Genomic DNA, 24,365 nt, shown 5'->3' on the forward strand with positions numbered 1-24,365 from the left:
TTACCTAAAATACAGATTTGCCTTGCTGACCACCTTGTTTAGAAACTAGAGTCTCTCTGTTCTGTGCCCCACTGCTCCACGCTCGGACAGATCTGTTCATCTCTCTCACTCGTGATTAACATCCACTGTGACCATCCTATACCACAGCTGCATTACACCTGCCCCTACATTAGGTGCACACACCGTTCTACCCACTCCTATACTGCCCCCTGCCTCAAATGTATCCTCACACTACTCCCAGGCCAACTCTTCTGTGGAATCGCACACACACCCATAACATATCCTGTACACAGCGCATCATCCTCACCTGGATCCTCCTCCTAGCAGCCCTCTGGCTCACCGACATCATGCTCCCTCTAACACATACACCCTGCCACCTCCTTTCCAACAACCACCCGCTCCAGCAAAAAACATCACTTCCAGCTCCCACTGCCCGGTTAAACCAGACAGTCACATCCCCCCCGCGCCAGACTTCCAAGACTGAGAGCTCCCACTGAACCTAACCCGCTCAGGAGTGCCCCCTGCCCACCAATTTCAGAAATCTAAAACTCGGCTCTCTCTCCACCACCGCATATCAAAGTCCCACCTCCACTACACACGGCCTGAAGCAGTCTCCTACCCACTTCCCTTTCCCCCTGGGTAACCCCTACCCACCTCTTCCAGCACAAACGTCACCATCCACAGCTCCACTGGTACCACTACCACTGGCCTGACCTCCACTCATACACCTATCCCCACACTCAAAAAACACTCCCATAACCCTGCCCTTAAATGCGCCTCATTAATGCTCGTTCACTCCCAGCACACGCCCTCAAGATCAATTACCTCATCACCTCTCTTGACCTCGACCTACTAGCCATCACAGAAACTTGGCTCCATGAGGCCTCTGGCCCTGCCATCTCTCTCACCCTTCCCCAGGGATACACCATCCTGTGCCAGGATCGTAAGGCATCCAAAAGCGGTGGTGTAGCTCTCATCCTAAGGAAAACATTAACATTAGACTCTGCAATCTCCCTTGGGAAAATAATGCCGACCTCCTCTATGCCAAATAAATATACTTGTCACTTACAGACTTCCAGGGACTACCCCTGACTACCAAAAGAACCTTCTCCAAATCCTAGGTAATAACCTTAAGAGTTCTACCAAAACAATTCTACTAGGGGACCTCAACCTTGGCCTGCATGACCCCAAGGACAAAGCAGCCACGGCACTAGCCGAAGAGCTTTCCGAACTAGGGTTCACCCAGAAAGTCACAGAGCCTACTCATTGTAAAGGTCGCACAATTGACTGGATTGTAGACCATAACTGCTTATCATCCATCACCACTATTTCATGATCTCGTTGTTACTGTTTGGAATGTCTGTATTTTGCAATGTCGGAGCAACCCACGATGCAGCAACAGGGTTCCATTCCCCTGCATATTAGGAGGAGGGTGGGAAAGAGGGGCCTGTGAGTAGGGAGGACAAGAGGGGCATGGAGGCAGGACAGGATGGAGCTCGCAATGGTTTACAGACAGGGGCCTCTGTCACATAAAATGTACCCCTACCAGAGGGAGAGATTAGCACCATTTACACATACTGCAATATGGGCCGTGCTAATTGTGACCTATCAGTGCTACTGTTTTTCTCATGTTTACACAACTATTAATGCAAGGCAGTGACATCGGCGTATCATTGTCCAAACAGTGTCATGTTTTGCTTACCATGTACACGGTGCTGGCAATACATGCTCAGCCCAGGGCCTTACCTCTGCCCGCCTCTCCTTTCTTCCCATATGTTTCTCTATTTCCTTCTTTGCATCATTGTTTCTTGTTTCCCCTTTGTTTCCATCTGCGGACCCTTGCCTTTCTTTGAGTCTTTCCTTTCTTTCTTTCTTTCTTTCTTTCTTCAAGGTTGAATAAAGGGGAGCGAAAGATAGATTGAAAGGAAGGAAATGGCTGCACAATTATTTGGGTCGGGGCCGGGTCTGCAGCTTCATTAGTGGAAGGGCGACGGCTTTTGTGTATATATTAAGGGGTAATTGCTGCAAAAATAAATCAGCAAACGTATGCATCAAATGTATTCTTTCCATTTTGAAAGCGTGGATGTTGCAAACGTCTTCTTGTCAAACAAACAACCAGATGATGACATGATTTGGTTGAGGCATGGCTGCCTTTGGTCACAATTTTGACCAATTCACATTGTTGACTGGAGGATGTCACAAAGTTTGGTGTTCAACCTAAAATCATCACCCTCCAAAGCACTGCAAACCTATAGGTCTAACCAGGACAGTTGTTGCTACTGCCAGCTGGGATCATCCAGAACATATAAAAAATAAGCTTTCTCTACTTTGGGGCTCATTTTCATAGAGCTTGTAAATAACACGGAGACCGCTAATGATTGCATGTATGTTATGTTATGATCACTTCTAGAGCACGCGGTCACCCGAAAGTATCATGGCGGTTTGGGAGAGGAGAAGGTGGTCTCCATCAACAGCCTAGAATAGGTGGGTTTTAACGAGCCTTCTGAAGTTTTCTTTATGAAGAGTGGAAGATCATTCCATAGAGTTGCGGCGGCAATAGAAAAGGCCCCGGGTATCAACCCGAGACCGTTTGAATCTTGACACAAGAAGTTGCTCGGCTGTGGCAGAGCGAAGACTGCGCGTAGGGTAGGATCGGGCAAACTTGGCTTGAAGATATTCAGTGCCCTGATTGTGAAGGGTGCGGTGCACTATACACAGGTGCAAGCATTCCCTTCCAAGCTACTTTGATTGCTTGCATGTGTTGGTGCTAAAGAGGGACAGAAATCCAGGTGGCCCCGGGTTTCCATGCAAGTTTACACTGCTGTGTGCAAACTCTTGTAAACAATGCCTGCCCTGTCTGTTTACAGCACATGTCATTGATATGGATTCCTGTGGATTCCTCCTGCTTTTTGCATCTCCAACCACTTCAAAATCAGATGCCGGCGGCGGAGACGATGGGGTGTCATGACATGGAGCAGATTGTGGAAGCGAAATCGTTCATTTCAATCGGTGGCCCCACTCAATTTAGCGAATCCTGCAAAATGGTACGGGGCGTAAGAAGCCTGCGTGACATGTTTTGTGCATGCTTTTCATGCACTGGTTTTAAGTCGCGTCGCCAGGGAAATGAGCCTGTGTGCTCTCCCGGGGCATTCTGCAACAGCTCCTAAAATGCAGTTGCTTGGAGAAAATGCTGTCCTAGAACAGCCGCCTGGGACCTATATATATCTATATATATATATATATATATAGAGTGGGATTCAAAGCTCCAGTATATGCGTCTGTAATATTGTGCTATGTTATGTTGCGCTTATAACGCGTCGTAGCCCGCAGGCATCAGGGCGCACATATAACGAAAGACAACAGACAGACCATGTACAGGGGAGAGGCTAGCGAATATGAAGGGCGCAGAAATATTCATGGAGAGGCTCGGTACATATTGTGCGCCTATGCAATGCATACATGCCAAACCTGCGGTGAATGATCAATCATTATATTTTTCGTCTAATATATTGATGTGGTGCCTCAAGTGTAGGAATTTGCCCGTGGCACATGGGCATAGTTTTTTGAAATTCTTGCTGCGATTTGCGCATGAGCACCTTTTGCAGCATTTTCTATTCATGGGCACTTCAAACTGTGTGAACAGGCATTGTAGGATATTTAGGGAGTTTTGGACCCAATGCACAAAACTGTTTTGGCTCACAAGGAGTCACCACTCGGTTGTGCACAAATATTTGAGCATAATTCACAAAGGGAATCTGAATGGGTGCATCACAGACACGCACATTAAGATTCCTGTTTTCCTCCAGTGTATTATGAAGCAAATGAGGTGGTATTTCTGCACCTTGTAAAGTGCATCCACATTCAGAAATGGGTTGCACTTTGCAACATGCAAAACACGAACACATTTCCCTGTGGCTCTTTGGAACAGGCGAATAGGGATGCACAATGCGTGCAAGGGTCATTTGTGACCCTTTTGTGAATTTTTGTATGTGAAAAAACAGCAATTTGCTTTTCTAGGCCTAAAAAGGAGATACAAATGTTTATTTTCTTTTTTCTTTTTTTTACATTTCACGACTGTCACAATGAAAAGCACTCCCAGTTCACGTGTCAGTGTTATGCATTTTTGCTGGGAGCACCCTGGAAATACACTGGTCACCTTTAAGAACAAGATGACCTGATAATTTACTAACATCACACAAGTAAAAAAAACATGCATCCTTTGTGCTATATTTAGATGGTGGATCTCTTTGGAATCAGGCATTTGTATTTAGATTTTGTTCCTCAGAAATCTTTTGGACAATTTCCGAAACATGTGGTTCCTACTGTCGTCCCAAATTCCTTGAATGCACTGTTAGTTATGTCCGATTATGCATTTTTCAGACTGTAGCACCCCTTTCCTGATCTGCTCCCGCCTGTTCTCATCCCAGGTCAAGTCCTTGCTTCTAGACATCGCCATGTTGAACCAGAACCTCAACGAGACCTTGGGATCTCTCTCCGACGCAGTCGTTGGACTGACCTCTTGCCAGTTAGAGTCTTTGTCTACAGAGGCCGTGCAGAACGCTATGCCAACGCTCCAGCAAGTCTCAGGATGGACAAGAAGCCAAATTATGATATTGGCCGGAAAATATCTCAATTCTGGAAAGGTGAGGCATAATAGTACAGCTTCTCAGGTTTTCCGCTCCATGCCTCCAGAGATCATGTCAACTCCAAACGCTAACCATCAAGGGTCTGTATACAAATGTGTTTCTAATTTCAAAAACGGAAGCGAAAGTAACTGCTAAGGGTGTGTATGTTCATCCTGAATTACATAGGAAATCACTGTAAACTCCACCATCTCCCGCGCTTCAGACGTTGATTGCAATAGAAGCGCCCTTCACCGTGACTTCATCGCTGTGCAGAAGGGCAGTGTACGAAGATGGACTCCAGTGCCTGTTATTGTGTGGTGGAGTGGATGTCAGAATCCCTACAATAAGTGAAATGTATACATGTGTGTGTTGAATCGCTATCTCAACAGCGATTTTTGGGCAAAACAAAAATGCGACGGCCGTCCACCCTGAAAGCTTGAACCCTAGCTAATGATTTGTGTTGGAAGATGAGTAAACAAAATACAGTTCATTTATTATCCTTAGTAGTAGTAGGGTTTTTTTTTACCCTGTGCCACCTCACTCCTGTATAAGTTTCCAAGCCAGGGACAGAAGGACCTTAGTTTGCTTAGTATGCATTGACCGGAAAATGGTGTGATATAAGAAGAGAGAGGTGTGTTGAAGTAAAATCTGGCGGGGAGCATGAGAAGGTGTGTCAGAGGGTGATACAAGAGCGGAGATTGCTATATAGTAAATAAATTGCATACTCTATACAGTACATCGGCGTACCAAGGGTAAGATATCGCCACCGCCTTTTTAAAGAAAAGGGAAAGCACGCTTCACCGTTTTGAAGGTAAACTTGTCCCTTTGATAAGTATTTGCAATTTTCCAGTGAGTGCTCAGTAAGGCCAGAAGTCCCCCAATTCTTGTACAAAGGCGACGCGTTTAGCACACACTTGGTTCATGATATGCCTTTTTTTTTTATTTCCGGTATAATATCAGGCGTTTTATAATGGCGCCATCCCATTCGAAAACGCTCCGTGAATCAGGCCCTACGTATTGTGTAATCGTCAGGATATGAATGAATCCTTTCTGCTATATAGTTTCCTTCTGTGGAAGTTTAATGTTGCTCATTGAAATGCCGTCCCAGGAAACATTGTCTCAGTGCGGCCATGGCCAGCTATCTGCGTTATAAAAACGTTGCGTTTTTTTTCCTGTCAGATTTTATCATTTCATAACATCAGCCAGATGGGGGAGCTGGTGTCAGGAATCGGCGCCGGGTCCTTCTATGAAATGAACCCGAAGGAACTCTCCAGTGTTGTCAAAGGAGGGCTGTCCCAGCACGCGGCGGACCTGTCACCCGCCCAACAGGAAGCAATCCTCAACAAGGTACAGTAACTACTTCCTGACTCTTTTCATGGCACACCCAGTGCTCGTGTGAGAAAATACGCGCCTTCAAAATAGTTACCACTATCTTTATTATCTGCATGGGATGGTATTTATGGATCTGATATCCGACCCTTCCACAATTACTGCATATATCTTTAAATGCATGTTCGTCTTAAAAGGCCACTTTATATTGAAAATCACTACAGGATATTTATTTTGTGCAATGTTGGACCCATCCTTCGTGGACCCAACTTATTAAAGATATTCCATCAGTTTGTTTGAATGCCAATAAGAAACCAGAATTGTGCATTGTGCTGAATAGAGAAAGCATTGAAATATCTGGATTCACAGTTAGAAGTACTGGGACATGTGACATGTGTAAGCAAAAACAACCTTTGGTATAAGTCTGTACTACACAGTTTGTGGTAGCGTTGCTGAGCAGTCAGGCTTATCTCAAGAGAGAATGTGAGCTTGTAAGGGTGTTACACAGAGGTCTACAATTACAAGTATTCAAATAGACTCTTATATTCAAGGTTCCTTGGTAAAACACTTATTAATTTATTCCACAGTCATTTATAAAACATTCACTAGAAGGAGGCAATCTATAAACCACAAGAATATACGTCAGTACTTCACAAGATCAGGTTCTGAGGCATTTAACTACATTGAAGGAGGCGCAAAATGGCATTCAGAGCATTTGAAGTAGGAGCAAAAAGGCATAAGTTAATAAAACAAAGGCATAAGTTAATAAAAGAAATATTACAGTTACTCTAAAACAGTGCAAATAGTTTGAGTTCACCAGAGGAGTTGATTCAATGCAATAGGTTAGGCCAAAGTCAATGGGCTAAAGTCTTGTATAGAATAACAAAGTTCTGGAAGTTAAACGGAAAAGTCTTGCCAAAGTTCTCAGAAGTAGTTCGTAAAAGAAAGATTTATATGTCGGGTCACAAGCTGACTAGTCCTGCAAGTTGCCAAAGTTTCACGCACTTTCGCAGTCAGAGGTAAGTTCTCTCGGTCGGGTTTTCACAGTACCTTGTATTGAAGAAAAAGATGCATCTGAAGATGTCTGTTCCTGGCAGTTCCTGCAGATCTCGCTGCTCCTGAGCCTCAGTCATGGGGACAAGAGGGCTCCTGCACTGCACGGGAACTGGTCACAAAGCTGGCAAATGCAAATCTTCAATTCCGGTAGCTGTAGTCAAGCACACAAACTGGTGTCCTTCTCCCTGGCTCTTCGGTTTCCTTCAGCACTCTGAGGAAAATACAACCAGCTCTGAGAATGGTATCCAAATGGCTTATGAGTTGATTGGTCCCATCAACTCAAAGGGAGAAGTCGTCCTTGAAGGGCTTTTCTGTCGAGGTGAACTTGGCGATTCGGCACTGCAGCAGGGCTTCACTGGGCAAACCAACGTTCCAGGAGTTGCAGCAGCCGTCCTCTTCCAGCTCATCTTTGGTTCTTTCGTTCCAGTGGTCGACGCTGCCTTTCAAGCCAAGAGACTCGCCTTTTAAACAGTTTTCTCCCATTCATTCCAGGCTAGCTGCCACTCACCCAGCAGGGTGGCTGTCCTTGGCGGACAGTCAGCCAGCCAATCATGCCAGAATGCATTTGGGTCTCCTAGGAGACTAAGCACAAGGAGTTTCGGGCACCTCCCTCACTTCCTGCCCACTCCAAACACTCGGGGCCAGAAGCGGTCTTCAGTCCTGAAGCCCACCAAAGGCGTAGGAACAAAGGGACCAAACCTGGTTTGGCACGCAGAGACAATCTCTAGAAGGACCTTTCCAAAAAGAAATGGTGAAAAAAGAAGACTGGAACCCGTTTAAACAAAGGAGGCTCAGACGCCATCTTGAAAAACATGGCTCCCACAATTTAATGCTACCAGTGTTCGCGGTCGGGAAAAATCACAATGGTTAATTGTAAAACCACTGCTACCAGCCATTTCAAGAGGAAAGGGTAGCATTTGACTGCTACATGAGTTTCCAGACATAGGGGATACTAGGTAACCCCTCCAGCACTCTATTGTAAGATAGTGTGTGCTGGTTCTAGGAATTTGAAAAGACTAGTAAAGTTAATTTCACTTTACTTTCTCTGGGAAACAGCAGTTTATCCCAGAGAAGGTATTTAAACCTTGGGACAACCTAAAGGGCTTCCCTGTGTCACCGAGGGTGCTGTGTGACACATATGAAAATATGATGCCTATGGAGTTGTCTAAAACTCCATAATCAAAGAACACAAGAGTAAAACAAACATCAAAATACATGAGAGAGTGAGAAAAAAGGGTCACACTCTTTCCAGGTGAAAAAATCAAGTCCTCAAAATCCAGCAAAGTTGCTGGGGGTCTCTAAGGTGGAGGGAATTAGCACATGTACGAGAATTCTGCCTAACAGCAAGATCATGCATTGAATCAATATCACCTGGCTATGAAACAGTGTAATGCCGTGAAGGATAGCTCAGGGGAACGCTCAGATCTTGACTGCACTGAACAGCACGGGTTCGGTCCCCAGTCGCGGTATGGCGCTTAGGCGCTGGAGTCTGGCATGAAGTGCAGTATAAGAAATATGTTACATTTTTTATTTTTTTTTAATCAATGGCCTTTTACGCCATGGGCCATTCATCTTGAAGTAGGGTCATAGCTTAGACCACCAGGCGTTTTTGGTCAACATCAAATACAAACACACCGACTCACGAGAACTTATGCAGAACCACACATCTGTATTTGCCATCTTCTTGGGTCTTGTTTCCCTGCATGGTTGTATATGAGTATACAGGGTGAAGCATATGGAAATATGAGACATCAAACACAAAACACTGCTTACAGACATTTTAATTTGGCATTCTGTAGATGTAATTTCAAGTTATATTGTTTTCAAAGTAATTATTTGATTTAAATTAAATTACATTTCTCAAATATCCTGATCAGTGGATGTTGTGCAGTCCAATGTGTGGTGTTGCCAGACACTCAAGTTTTATATTCCAATGTGCGCGCGGTGTTGATACACTAGCTCATCCAATGACCTGGGGTAGTTTAGTCCCCCAGCCCTCAATGAAAGTCATCTGACTCAGTGTGCAAGTGGGCATGGCAGCGATTGCGATGAGCGAGGAAGCAAACCCACTGCGCTGCCCCAAAAAGCAACATTTGAAAAAATGACTTGACTGCTCGAGTAGAGATCTTACAGGAGTCGGGGTTCACCCTGGTGTCCTTGTCCTTCCAGACAAATAAGACAATTGACGTGAAGGACCCAAGACCAAGAATGAAATGCCCGAATGTTCATCAAACACAAAAGCAATGTTTTAAAAACAGACTTTACACATTCAGAAGCAAACTTACAGAAGTGGGGGAGCACCTCTGTACCCTGGTGCCCTTCTCCATCAGCGCAGCCATGCCAGCTGTGGTGATGAAGTGGTGTAGTCTAGACCTTTCTCCGGTCACATAACCCAGTGCGCGATGAGAAACTGGGTGTGAACAAAAGCTACAATAAGGATGAAATGCCCCAATGTTCTCCAGACACAAAAGCATTGTTTTAAAAAGATTCTCAGCTCTGCTAAGAGCATTTTCGCACTGCAGGGCAGCAGCTTCAGGCGCCATCTCCTTCAGCACATATATGCATATGGTGTAGTCTTCTGCGGTAATGCCAGATGGACCAATGAAGAACTGGAAAGGCCCTATCAGAAAGATGACCATAGGAAGCAAATCATGCTATCATCCAAGACTTCCTCCAGGTATGAAGAGCCAAAAGCATGTCACATGTCTCGGGAGGATAGCTCAGCGGCAACGTGCTCGCCTTGGAAACAAGACGACACAGTGCAGCACAGGTTCGATCTCCGGGTCTGCGCTTAGAAACCTCTGGGTATTAAGCGTGTTATAAATAACATATCATATGAAATGGGCCAAAGACCCTGAAGGCCACCGAAAGCTAATGGCCGGGAGTCAATGTCTTGCCCTTCTCATACCTCTCTAGGGAGACGTGGAAGTAGTTTCTGCAATCCTTCGATGTCTAGTCATTTGTATTCAACGTGACCATATCCAGAACAGTAACTCTTCTATTCTAAGTTTAATGGGGAAAAAAGTAAGACATGAATTGCTGAATCAAGCCTGTCAAGATTCAAAACTGTGTCGTACAGGCTGCGCACAGATGACTGAGGTGAAGAGTTAACCCGCTGCGCTATCCTCCCACACCAGAAACCTTGACCAACAAAACAGAGGCATGAAGAAGAGTTGGGGTGAAAGTAACAGCTTGATACTTCGTTCGACAAAAATCAATTGATACAATTATGTGTGGTTGTATTATGTTTTTGTACAAGCAACTTTCTCCAGAGAGACACTCTATGCAATTCTTAAGTCAGTTCTTTTTAACAGAAAGAACCTTGCACTATTGTCCTTGGATTTTCTCAACAAACTTTCACAGTCCCAGCAAAAAACACTTTACCGCTAGTAGTGGATTTATTTCCTAAGATTACATATTATATAGCATTCACTGGTATACCACCATCATTAAAATTCTTATGAAGAAAAAAATCTTTTATGATTTACCATCATTTGTGGTGAGTGACAGATACACACACAACAGACATGGACAGCATTGACCAAGTTATCAAAGATCATGCCAGTCGTGTCAGATGTCTCAATGACTGAAGCCTCAGTCAGATGGGTAAACACAAAGAACAAATCAGACACTTTAACATTATCTAAGATGTTTCATAAATTAAAATTTACATTCTTGCACTGCTTTGTTGCAGCTGGCGGAATTGCCTAACTTGTATGCAATCCATTCATCATTGGGAGTGCCTGTCCTTTTGTTACCATGCTCCTAATCCAAGAGTTTTGCTTATGCAGATTTATGAAAACCTGATCCCTTGGCCTAAAGAAATGATAGTTCAAAGCCAAAAGGTCTACCAAGAGCGTAATGGAGCTGCTTGAAAAGGGCAATCTGAGTTACAAAAAGTATATTAACATTAAGCACAGTCCTGCTCCAAGTAGCCAGATTGAAAAGAGTGTATAGCTGTGTCCACAAAGCCTGTACCTTACACATAGATCACTAAACATTTCTAAAACTGTGTGGTGAAGAATCACATGGGTTTGGAAGGTAGAGACCACATGTCATGAATTCCAATGAAAGTACCGAGGTTATGGTGATTCTCCAAGGTCCTGTTTTATTTCAAGGCTCTCTAAAGCTTATGATTCAGGAAAATGTGGAACTTAGAATTAACTGTGGCTACTCATATTATTTATTTTGCTGGAAATGCTACGGGTGTACATGTAGTCCATGGGTGCTAGCAGAAGAAGTGAAGTATATGCCGAAGGACTTGAGCAACAGATGAAGGTCCGCGACACAGAGTGTGCCGAGTGCAAACACAAAATCTTCTAGGATGAAAAGAATTTCGGGGCATAGTTCTCCAATTTTTTGTCTGGTTAAACACAATTGCTCATGTTTAGGCGCAGTGGACAGGTCTTGGACCGAGTCTGAACTTGCCAGGATCTTCTCTGTCTAATCAGGCCCAAGTGCTGTAGGTCAGTGCCACTCCTGCAACCAGAGTCTTCTGAGTTATATTGATCTGAATCGGATCGCAGCCTCCTAGAATAGGGTGCTCCCATGTATCTTGAGGCCAGGGTGAGGAGTTTACAAACCTATCCTGTGTGAGACTTGGTTCGGCTACTGGGGTTTCCATGATAGGTGATACGAATCTGTGGTAGAGGCGAGGAATGATGCCATTTGTCACAAAGTGTGCTGAGTGTGGGTATAAGACAAGACAGGTTGGGTTGCAGAACTCAGTGATTTATTAGTAAAAGATGGCTGTGATTCAGAGAGGTGAGAAGGGAGACAAAACTAGTGCTGCTAGAGGAAGACGGGGATACCTAAACAAAGGTTGAAGCTCATTGGCCTCATTCCGAGTTCGGCAGTAAACCACCAGTGCTACCGATGGGTTGCCGCCAAACTCATAACACCATTTCCGCCTGATATCCTGGTACCACAAACACATTACAAGTCCCGGCAGCACGGGATATCCGATGGGGGAAAGTGTAAGTCCCCACTCCAATGGAGTCCCAGAGGACTCCATAGGAATGGGGACACGGAAGCACTGGCACCGTTGCTAACGGTGCCAGTGCTTCCATGACAAGTCTGCCTACCGGGACCACTACGCCCAGCAGGTCAGGCCAACCAGGCTCAATGGCTTGTAGTGTGGCGGTCCAGAAAGGCTGCCGGTACCGGCACTCTTATTTCCAGACCGCCACACGTGTAATGAGGACTTGGGTATGCAACTCTTCACACCTGAGCAAGATGAACGAACTAATTATGAGTTGGGGGTGTTCACAAAGGTAACAGGGAAAAGTTGCTAACAAAAGTTCAGAAAACAAGTGGCCTCTTCTGGCTGTGGAGTGACGTGTGGGTAAAGCTATCCAAAAGGTATGAAGGCAAACTCAAAAAAGGCTAATCTAAAGATTGTTTTCAAAGAAAGAAGTCTTTTACAAAGGCCTTGAATTTGGCCTGCTCCTGGGTCCCAGTAATATGTTCAATGACACACTCTGGTCTTGCACTTAAGGTTGCAAGTTTTTTGGACTCCTGACCCATTTTCCACAGTCTGTAGTGAGGTCTCTCCACTGCTGTGGTGTCCCAACTTTAGACAGGTTCAAAGCCTTTTTCAGAAATTGGAGGCAGAGATGAATACTTCCCAATAACAGGGTATTGGCCCCAGATCCTTGGGCTGGGCTTGGAGGAAGGGGATCCACCTGTCATAGGACACATCCCTGCTCTCGTTGTGGGTGTGTAGGCCACCAGGAGAAGAGCAACATGCAGAAAGCTGGCCGGCAGGACGTTGTCACATATGATGCCATCAGTGTGTGCTGTACTGCTCCTCGCCTGGTAGAGTGCATACCCACAAGGACTTGGCAGGGAAAAGAGAGGGAGTAAGTGGGTTTGGGCAGGAGAGTGTAAAGGGTGAGCTTCGAGTCCCAATGAGAGGTAAAGGAGACTCGCCAAATGAGCAACAATTGGAGGGGCTTGGAAAGGTAAGGAGGATCGGCAATAGTGCCATGGCCTATGGTATCAGCCAACAAAAGAGAGCCCGCTTTGGACATAGATCCTCCTACTGTAGGGTCCTGATCCAAGAAACTCACCCCTGGCTAACTCTGACAGGGTCTCCTAGTGTGTCAGTGAGTTTGCAACATGTTCTACCTCCTCCCACCTCTGTAAACTGGCCTTGACTAAACTGGCCCCCCGTAACCCTCATAATCTTTCTCACTAGCAGGAGTGACTGCACTCCTCTCCCCATCTTGCAATTCTATCTCTCCCTTCTAGTTTTCCCCCATCCTCCCTCCAGATGGTGAATCTCACCCGCTAACCTTTTGATACATCTCTCTACATGGTATCCCCCTCTCTTCCTAACACCCCAATTTAACTCTCTCTAGATGGTATTTCTCCTTCAATTCCTCTGTACTGCTCTCTCCACAGTTTCATTGTTTCTCCTCCAACCTTCTCAATATAACTCTGTCTACAGGTGGTATAACTTTCTCCACCACACCATTCAATGTAATACTCTCCAGATGGTATCTCCCTTTTCTAACCTCTTCAGTATAACTCCTGTTAGATGGAATAACTCTCTCCTCCGACTTCCTCAATATAACTCCCTCCACCTATCATATATCATATCATATCATATCATATCATATGGTATCTGTCTCCTCCATCCTTTGCTTCCACTATAACCGCTAACCTTCAACGTTGAACAATCTCATTCCAGCAAATGTTCTTGCGCTCTAGTCTCCTTCAAACATCTTCCTGCAGCTCCTTCTTTAATGCCCCACAGGAGCTGGCTGAGCAAGCTGACTTTTATAGTTTGGTATCTCCTCCCATTGGGTGGTCCTCACAGACATGGGTTACACCTCTGCAGAACAGAAAGGTCTGTTCTTTGATTGGGCCGTGTATATGTGGTCATGTGGGTTGAAAGGGGGTTGGCATGAGCTTACATTAAGGCCTGTTGCCATCTTGGATTCTACAACTGCCTTAGACAAGTGTAAGGTTTCTTCCCGCTTTTGAGCCCCATTGTTATGGCCTGCGCTAATCTGCCTCACTATGTATTCCCAGTATGTGAATTAAAAGCTAGGGAAACCCTTGCTAAGCAGGGGAATGGATTTGTTCAACATGTGAAGCTTTCCTCGTGCAGAAATGTCCACTTTGCAATCCTTGCAACGCTTGCAGTAGCGGGAGAGCAATGTTTGTTTCTTTTGTCGCTCACACAGATATGTGTGCAGGTTTCATTACATTTATCCAGCATAACTTTGTATCTGTGCGACTACCAACGCCTGCACGAGCCTGCCTCGTTGTCTTGAATGTTTCCTCCAGCAGTTGTGCATATGGGAGAAATGCATTTCCACAATTGCTGGTGAACTCAAAACACTGCAACTGTATTTCCTTAAAGGGTGAGGTACTCATTCCTACGCTGGCAGTTTGGGTTTAGCTGATAGGCTGGAGTAGCTCTTTAGAAACCACAATAAGATGAGTAGAGATTTCCCTTAGGGGGTTGTGGCTAATCACCTCCTTACTGGGGACTCAATGAAGGAGGGAAGTCTGGTGGTCACCGCTAAACACCAAACGTGGATCCATCATCATCCTTTGCTCGGGTGTCCCCCCAGCCACCTGGATAACCACCGTGAGCGCCCAAGCTTAGGCAGGGGACTTTGTCACATCACCTAAAATATTTGTTTGTTTTTAAATATAGGCACTAGGAGCAGGGAAGGAAATGGAGGATAGGATGGCCCCCTCCCCTCCCAACTTTTCTTTTAAAACAAAATGCAAAAATAAGTGAACTATGTGCAAGAAAATCATGTATGTATTATGTATGATGGCATTTAGGACCTGTCACAAAGACATGGGAAAGCACAACCTTTCAATACCCTTGCTGCCGTGCCTGTAAGCACCTAAGGAGAAATCCGCCTCTGCTGAGGGGAGGTGTAATCATGGGAGGCAGGAATATGGTGTTGGGGAGAGAGGTGCACCCTGTGGTGCACATTTAAAGAAAATGCATGTCTGCATGTCAGCGATGTGTTGAAGTCGGAAAGGTTGTTGGTGCTGCAGTAGTGATATGAATTATTAGAATGGCTAAGGAAAGAGGGGCATTTGTAGTTGCCAGAGTTGATCCTTGGAGCACAATAAAAATACACAATGTTTTTTTTTTGCACATATTCTACAGCGAGATCAACAGTTTGCCAATTCATGATTTGCTTTTCAAGGCCTATGTGTACACTACTAGACACCAGTTCCAAGGTGTATTGCCTGGTAAAATAACACCACTTGGCTGAGCGGGTCCTGTGTTGTTGGAAGGACCCTGCTGCAGGTGGGTAAGGCCACCTCATCTCATGGCATCACCTCTGAGTCAGCATTTTATTCGGCAGGAAGGAGATTCTTGGTTTGACAAGATTTTTCATCAGCACCCATGGCTCTTTGGGCCAGGGACAGTTTGCTTTTATTTTCTTTTTGACATTTCTGTAATTTCCTTCGTAAAGAAATGTGTGCCCACATAATCATAGGGCCGACATCCAGGGCTCAAGCCGAGGGTGTACGTGGGTGGACGGAGTCCCTACACGTTTTTCAGGTGTCTCCCCACTTTTTTCAGAGGGCCCCTTGATATGCTAATTTCTGGTGACACCACATTCAATTGGTATGTGAATGTGTCCTCCCGCTTTTTGTTTTTAGGACTTGACCCCCGCCGCCATCCATTAGTTTTCCTTACAGCATTTCTAAATGGGCTCCTATTTTGGGAAGAGAGGAGGGGAAACTCACGAGACCCCTTATTTCTTAGAGCCATCTTTCAGGCTCATTTTTATGAGCCCGGAAAATCAAGTTGAGCAGAACTGGATGATTTTGGCATCCGACTACTGCCAGATTTCTATGCTTGTCCACCAAGAGCAGATGTTTCCAGAGAAATCTGGCAGATCGCATTTTGGCGCTGCTATTTCGCCACAAGATGTTCTCCAACCTTTACTTCTCCTTCATTCTTGTAGAACAATGCTGGCTTCTTCAGTGGTAATATGGGCATTGGGCCAGCTTCATTGTCTTCCAGGTGAGCAATTTGGCACTTGCATCCCATTCTTTTAGGCACTTATCATTTTCTCCTTGCACTGTGTTCACTGGCGATTGTATCAGGGTGCGTGCTTTTCTTCCTAGTACTCTATCTTTCCATCCCGCCTTTGTGAATACTTGGCCATACACTAGCATCTGTGGTCGTTCCCAGCATCCTGATTCTCCTCCTGTTTACTTGACCCCCCCCTCTTTGGGCATGGTCATTTCTTCAGTGTTATTGTTTTTGTTTCTCCTTTTTGCGGGTGGTCAGTAATGTCTTGTAAAGCTTGACCGCGGGTGCCAGTAATTGTTCATCATGTCAAGAGTCTTTATTTAGCTGTCTTCATAGGGGAATGTTGTTTGAGACACCCATCTCGATGTTGCTGTATTCCTTTGGAATCGTCCTCAGGTTGTGAACATGGATAGGTACATGAGGCATTGTGCTCTTGCTGTTGGTATTTTAGTTGCTATAAACATTCTTGAGGCACCCATGGCATAGGGGATTAGTGAGAAGACATAGCAGCTCTCCCGATTGGTTTCCTTCCCTACTTTAGTCATGTGTTTAAATCACATGTTGTTAGATACTCTAGCAGTGTCAGTGAGATATAGGTCCGCCCCCATGTCTGTTCCAGCACTGCGCTTACCTGTCCTTACCGTGCTTACAGTGCTCCCCTGTCCACCTGACATGGTCGTTCTGCCTGCTGGGGTTGGGATAATGTTAGTAGAGGATACAGCAGTTTCACTAAACACAAGATATATTTGCCAAAAGAGGAATGCGACAACCCCACTTGGAAATTAGAGGCAAGACAAGATGAGCATATTTTGAATCAGTTATTCCATTTACCTGTGCTGCTGGATCCTGCTGCAGCCTGAAGATATCAGTTGCCTCCCTGAAATGCACAAAAACTGTGCGTGATTAGATTAATGTTGTATTAGTTTAAGCCCTGTGGATCATGTAATCAGTCATGGAGAAGATAAGCAGTTGTTCCCACACAGTTCTAATTCTAGGGTCTCTGAGAACTGCAGGGACAGATGGGTTTCCTTGTTCAAGTTGTCGGTAAGTTTGCGCCAGATATGCTATAAAGACATATTAGTACACACTAGGAGGACGTGCTCAGAATCTGTTGGACCTTCTGATGAAGTGAACAAATTGGCTTTGGAAAATATCAGGCTGTGAATCATTGGGCAGCATAAAAAAGAATGCAATAAAACAGTTGCACTTTCATGAAGAATGTATGTAGAGAAAAAAATAACAAACAGACAATGTACCCTCACCCTGGATGTGTAGTAAGTCCTTGCCCTAACTCTGCCGCCCGTGAGCGAGTAACCATTGGATGTCCCTTGCTCAGCAGTGCTGGTTCCAAAGTGTCTCCTTGCTCTTCTTGTTGAGGATTGTTGGCCCTGTCGATTCAATTGTCAGGTGAGGCCACAGCTTTGTAGGCCTTGATGTCATTGATGTGATTCCAGACTGTCTTTCCTACTAGTTTGATCGCTTTTTCAGTCACTGCCTCAACGGTGTGGGGATCCGTGAACCGGGGTGCGTCCCAGCGCTGAGTAAAGTTCCTTAGGAGAACATGCTCTCCGGGGTATACAGATGGCGGTTTAAGTAAGTCCTCTGTTTTGTCAAAGCCGTTGCTGTCTCTGCCAGCTTCAGGCCACCCCTGGTGTCGTTGTATCTGATGAGAGATAAAAGAGGCACTAGCAATCAAGGATATCCCACATTCATACATTTCCTGACTCAAGACGTTTGCAGTATTCCGTGCATCTTTAATTGCCCTAGTGGGAGGAGCCAGGAGAAGTTGCCTGCACTGTCCTGTTCCACCTTGTGTGGGGTTAAATGGTGGTCGTACCTGGGCTTGTTGCACAATACAGACAGGGCTAGAGGCAGACAGTTTAGCCAATTCTTATTGATACTTTTTTTAGTCTTGGCTATTGACTCCTTGAGCAAGCCATTGAAGCGTTCACACACTCCATTTGCTTGTGAGTGATAAGCAGAGGAGAATTTGTGTTGGATGCCTAGCAACATTGTAATGTGTTGGAACATCACACTTGGCGAAGTGAGAGCCATTGTCAGACCACAGGACCTCACACACGCCCCATCGTGGTAACACTTTGCCGGTCTGAGGGTGTCAGGATGAGAACAGGGACCAGCCTCGATCCACCGGGAAAATGGGCATACAACCACTATCATGTAGTGGTATCCTTGGCAAACGTGGATCATGTTGACATAGTCGACATGGAGGTGTTGAAATGGACCAACTGGGTGAGGCATGGCTCCTCTCCCAACTCCCAATGTATGTCCTGAAGTAAACTATTTACAAGTCAAGCAGTTACTCATGAATTCGACCACGTGTTCTGCCAAGTTAGGACAGAACCATGTTTCTCCAATATGGGCAGCAAGCACCTCCTTCCCTGTATGTGTTGGATATTGTAGCTGTGTCAGTGCTGTGTGCAATAATGCAAGTGGCATAACCATTTTCCCTGTGTTATTTTGCCACTATAGGGCATCTGTTGGAGATACTTTACATCCGCTCCTAAACCAAAGGTCCTTCTCCCCTGGTGCAGCTCCCTGCAGCTCCATGATTTGTGTCACTGGTAATATATTGTATCCTTCCTTGTGTATCATTGTCCTTGCATAATCACATGCGTATGATGAAGCCTTCATTTCTAGAAGAATCCCAAAATAGGTGGTGCATTTTGCTTCCACATCTGCTGCTTCATTTCCCTTTAAAACAGGGTCCTCCCCTCTAATGTTTGCTTGGCATTTCACTACTGCTAGTTGCTCTGGAAGATGTATGATGTCAACTAGTCTGCCCAATAAAAGTGCCTGCTGTACCGGGGATCCATCAGTACGTCTGAAGCCCCTCCATATCCAATGTGACAGCCCAGAATGCACTGTGGTCATCACTTAGGTGGAATCTGAGTAGATCGTCACTTCCTTTCCCCTGCTGCACTCTAAGGCCAATATTAAGTCTACTAGCTATGCTGCTTTTGCAGAGTAATGTGATGGCAGTCTTGCGCTTGTTACTACCTCACTAGTCCCGTCTTCTCTCGGTCTCACCACTGCTGTCGCAGCATGTCTTTCCCATCTGTTTGGTTGATTGTTAATGACCCATCAATGTAGAGCACGTCTCCCCCCTCAAGTGCGTCCTTGTGTACTTTGCCAGTGTCACTGAACTATTCCAGATTTGCTGTGCAGTCATGTGCGTATCCACCCTCCAAATGTTGCTCGGTTAACAAGTATGCATCTCACTACTTTGAGGGCTGGGTTTGATAGTAACACCTCATACCCTGGTGCTCTTTGTGTTGTCAGTGTGCTCTTTGGTCTCTTCAGCATTGCAAAGAGAGCATGCTCCATGTAAAGAGTGGTACTGCATCCCATGATAATACTCGCTGATTTGTCTACTGCAAATGCAGCGGCAGCCAAAGCTCGCTCTCACAGTGTCGTCTCCTTACTGGGTCTAGCTTCCCGCTGTAGTATGCTAGCAGCTTGTGCCCTAGGCTAGTCTTCTGTGTCAGTACTGCTGTCATCACCACTCCATCGGAGTTGGAAAACAGGAAGAATTAATTTTGGTAGTCTGGGATCCCTAACACTGGAGCTGTGCAGATTGCTTCCTTCAGCTCGTTAAAGTTGTCAGTCCTTTCTTTTGTCCATAGTATTATTTACTCTCCCTTCTGTGCTTCCTTTAGTGCATTTAGTAAGGGTCTGGTATATGTGCTGTAATACCCATGCCCTGCAATAGTTGTATAGTCCCAAGAACTGCTGCATCTACCTGACCGTTGTGGGTTTTGCTGTCTTACGTATTGCCTCCACCCTCTCTGGTGTCACTAGTTGGCCATTTTGGAAGATCATCTGTCCAATGTATAGAACCTCTGTCTGGCAATAATGCATTGTGGTCTTATCCACATTGTATCCCTTGTCTGCTAACACTGTCAACATGTGTACTGAGTCATTTCTGCACTGTTCTTCTGTGTTGCTACAGATCAGTATGTCATCAATGTACTGTATGACCATGCTCTCCATCTGTACGTTGCCTAGGTCCATCTGAAGGTCCCTGTTGAATATGGATGGTGATTCACAGTACCCTTGAGGAAGTTTTGCATGTTTCCACTTCTTATTTCTATATAGTAATGAGGTCAAGTCTTGCGATTCTGGGTATAGTGGTATAGAGAAGAAAGCATTTTTCAAATCTATGACTGAAATAGGCAGCTTCCGCTGGGATGCTGTACAAAATTGTCGCTGGATTCGGAATGAAAGGATATTGTGCTTCTACATTATGATTAAGAGGGCACAAGTCCTGTATAAAACACCACGATCCCCCAGTCGCCTTTTTGACTGGGTACACGGCCGTGTTGCATGGTGATTCTGATGGTACTAGGATGCTTTGCTTCAATAGGGCTGCAATGGTTTCATAGATACCCTTGTCTGCCTCCCTTGAAAGTGGGTACTGTTTTGCTCGTGGTAAAATCGCTCCTGGTTTCAGCTTGATCTTCACTGCCCCCACCCCCTTCAGAAGCCCCACATCATAGGGACTAGTGGCCCATCAGAAGCTGGGTACCATGGTCATATCCTCCTCGAGAAAGGTTGGTGGTGCCTTCCCCCTGAATAATTCTTCGTCTGTCACTGTGTTCAACCTGTATCCTTCAGATACGGCGATCCATGCTCGCCATGGTCATCCTGTGTCTTCATCCCATGTACTGCTATCCACTTGTCTCCCACTATTACTGCCTCTAATTCTAGTGGCACTATTGTCCCTCCTCCCTCATCCAATGGCATCTCTGGTCTGAAAAAGTACTCATTTCAAATGCGCCATATCTTCCCTTGAACCCCCGCGAGCCATGCTATTGCAATCTCAGTCCCATATTGGAACAGCTTCTCGTCCAGTGGCATCCCCCTATGTACCTTTTGTCCACAGTAAGCTTGGATGATTTCCATCACATTGAGAATGTGTATCCCTGGTGTGGAGCACACTATCCCCTGGTCCGGGAATGAAATGGTCATGTTAAGTCTGCTCATAATGTCTCTCTCCAGTATGTTTACCTGTGTCTGTCAAGAGTTAAGTAGGGGCAAGGATAGATCATGTTCCCCTATAGAGAGTGTAATATTGTCTGTGAAAGGAACCACTTCCGTAGCCCCAGAGAATCCTTGAGCATTCATGGCATCGCCTGACAACCTATATTTCCCCTCCTGGATGGACCCCTTGCTCACTGCTCTGAGAGAGGCACAGCTACCACCCTACTGATGAGGCCCAACCAGGCCGAAACACGTGTCTGTGGTTGCTGTCAGTACTCTTGTTCAGAGGAGAATTTCCTAGCCTTTCGGTGCGGGACAAAGACTGATATGTTATGGCTATTTCTCCTCTGTGAAAGTGATAGTGAGCTAAAGAATCTGGCTAAGACTCTCAAAACCAAGACGAATGGCCGGCAGAGGGACTCCCAGAACCCCCCCTGTGTTTGCATAATTAAAGTAACTCACCCTGAGTTGCTAGGGTAATCCAGACGTGGATCCCTTGCTCACTGCTCTTAGAGAGGCACAGCTACCACCCTACTGATGAGGCCCAACCAGCCTGAAACATGTGTCTGGGGTTGCTGTCAGCACTCTTGTTCAGAGGAGAATTGCCTAGCATTTCGGTGCAGGACTGCTCCAGGGCAGGACAAAGACTGATATGTTATGGATAGTTCTGCTCCGTGAAAGAGATAGTGAGCTAAAGAATCTGCCTAAGACTCTCAAACCCGGGACTAATTGCCGGCAGAGGGACTCCCAGAACCCACCTTGTGTTTGCATAGGGGGAATTAGGAACACTGTAAAGAGCTTTAGGTATTTTATTATATTATTGGGATAGGTACGGAGAAGATATTAAATGTGATCTTCAGCTCTTCTGGGATTTACTGTCACTCTCTCTTTGCTCCTGGAAAATAGTAGGTTATGCAATTATCAGTTTCGCAACATGATCACTCATGATAACTGTCTGAACTATAGCACAGTTCACTCATGTATTGACCCTATATTTGGTATACAGTCATTCTACATTCATTTACACTTTTTTCATTCTTTCCCCCTGGTTTTACTTAGGAGTTTCTGACTTTGTAGTCTGTTCTTAGTCCCAAATTGGTAGTGTTTATATTGCCTCTAGTATCACTAAATTGTAACTGTGTTCCTTGTCTTAAAAGCATTGATATTGCCAGTGATCAAGTATACATGCACATCTGGCTTTAAATGTATCGGTTAGTTCTCAGAAAATACATGCACAAGTTAATTTCCTGCAGATAAAGAGCGGATTAGCTACAATAGGTTAGTAAGGAAGTGTTTCGTCAACACTGGTACACAGAAATCCTATGACTAGATTAGGAGCACTCTAGTTAATATTAAGGTAGCATTAAGTATTGAAAGTGCATTAGTAAAAGGCACTTATCTGTGCCAAAAGGACCACCTTGAAATGACCCTATTTAGCTTACTCTGCCTTGCTGCTTTCTCTGCATCAGCCTGGAGGCTTGTCCATGCCCTGGATGCGCATGCTCCACTTCCGGAGGTCCCCAGTGGTTTGATTTTCCACAGTTTTCTTTCTGGCTTTTTGCAGGGCAAAGACGAGAATGGGGGGAAACTTGCTGTGCGCTATGCTGCATCCATGTAGAACAAGCTGATGCACTGTGCATGAAGGGTGAAGCAAAAAAGAATGCCACGGCTATGGTACATCAAGGGTAAAGGCAACATGATAAGCACTAACTGCCTAGACTGGCCTACACTGAATGTAGGCCAGTCTAGCTATGTAATAAAACTTATGTTTGCTTTATCCTTGATGCACAGTTGCTGTGCATCAAGGGAAAAGTGAGCATGAATGGCATTACATGGCTAGACTGGTCTATATTAGTGGTGCTATTTTGCATATATTTTCTTATAATGGCATGGCATCTTTAACTTGGCATCAAGGGTAATGAAAATATGATAAGTGTTATTACCTATTTAGACTGGCGTACACTGAATGTAGGTCAGCCTAGCCACATAATAACACTTATCATGTTTGCTTTACCCTTGATGCCAAGTAAAGAATGCCATGCCACATTAAGAAAGTCAGCCTGCATATAGTTTCTTAATGTTGTATAGCATTTTTTACTTGGCATCAAGGGAAACATAAATATAAATGTTATTACGTGGGTAGACTGAACTACAGTAGTATTTCCTGTCTGCATTTATTTTCTTAATGTGGCATGACATTTTGTCCTTGGCATCAAGTGTAAAACAAACACTTGTTATTACGTGTCTAGGTTTGCATATGGTGTCAGTGTGCCTTTACTTTATTACTTTGGTAAAACATTTGTTAATGTTTGCTTGACATCATGGATGAAGCAAACATGGTGAGTGTTTATATGTGGCTAGACTGACTAACATTGGTTGCTCCAGTCTAGCCATATATTCTGTGTGTGTCATGACAAGTTTGAACTTTGCACCAAGGGTAAAAGCAAACATAAGAGTGATGACTTGATACACTGGCCTATCTTGTTATAGCCAGTGTGGATATACTTTATTTGTGTGGCATTGCATTTTTTACTGGCTGGTGGTCCTTATATGATAATACTGGCATATACTGGCACAGCATGCATGGGCATTTACGGACCCAGCCAGCGTGAACATTTTTCATGTACCTGCATATGTTTTAACAAGGGCATGATGAAAATGCATTGGAAAATAGTACTGTGCACTGTTGTTTACTTGCATCTACTGGGCTTTTTCATGTGGTACCATACAAAACTGATTGCACACTACATGGCTTTTTATCCAATTTTTCACAGAAGTGCTGTAAAATTCTCCATTTGAAACCATTAATTTAAAAATATTATCGGGGGAGAACCGCCCTGCACCCTCCAAATTTGGTTTGGGCACCCTTGCTACGCTTGGGCGCTACCACATATTAGATACACATATTCACGCCCCTCTAGTTAAAAAATTCATCAGCCACCACTGAGTGTGAGTTGCAGGTATGGACAGGAGAGCAGTGTTAGAAGAATGCAAATTGAAAAGCAGTTGAAGAAATAGAAGCTGGAGAAAGAGGAGAGTGGTGTGTGGCAGCAGCGGAGCAACAGAAAAATGTGCTGGGAATTAAGTAGGTTAAGTTGGAGGTGGTAACAAGAGAGAAAGAAAGAAAGAAAGAAAGAAAGAAAGAAAGAAAGAAAGAAAGAAAGAAAGAAAGAAAGAAAGAAAGAAAGAAAGAAAGAAAGAAAGAAAGAAAGAAAGAAAGAAAGAAAGCACATAGAGGACAGGAGGTGGTGGTAAGAGTCAATGGACTGAAAAACATAAGTGCCCGGAGGGGACCACTTACTTTTGCATGACCCCTCCCAGGGTAGTAT

The 24,365-nt window shown here is 44.9% G+C and overlaps 1 protein-coding gene across 1 annotated transcript in view; it reads left to right on the forward strand.

The window, feature by feature from the left end:
- The window catches only part of LOC138567884 (otoancorin-like), a 701,441-nt gene that overhangs the window by 55,780 nt on the left and 621,296 nt on the right, over nucleotides 1–24,365 (forward strand). Inside the window, exons 7-8 of the mRNA XM_069646381.1 lie at nucleotides 4,428–4,643; nucleotides 5,805–5,972. Of these exons, the coding sequence (XP_069502482.1) occupies nucleotides 4,428–4,643; nucleotides 5,805–5,972 (384 nt within the window). The remainder of the gene's footprint in view (nucleotides 1–4,427; nucleotides 4,644–5,804; nucleotides 5,973–24,365) is intronic.

Source organism: Ambystoma mexicanum, chromosome 2p (assembly GCF_040938575.1).
Source record: "Ambystoma mexicanum isolate Mex_15411 chromosome 2p, UKY_AmexF1_1, whole genome shotgun sequence".
Classification (NCBI taxonomy): Eukaryota; Metazoa; Chordata; class Amphibia; order Caudata; family Ambystomatidae; genus Ambystoma; species Ambystoma mexicanum.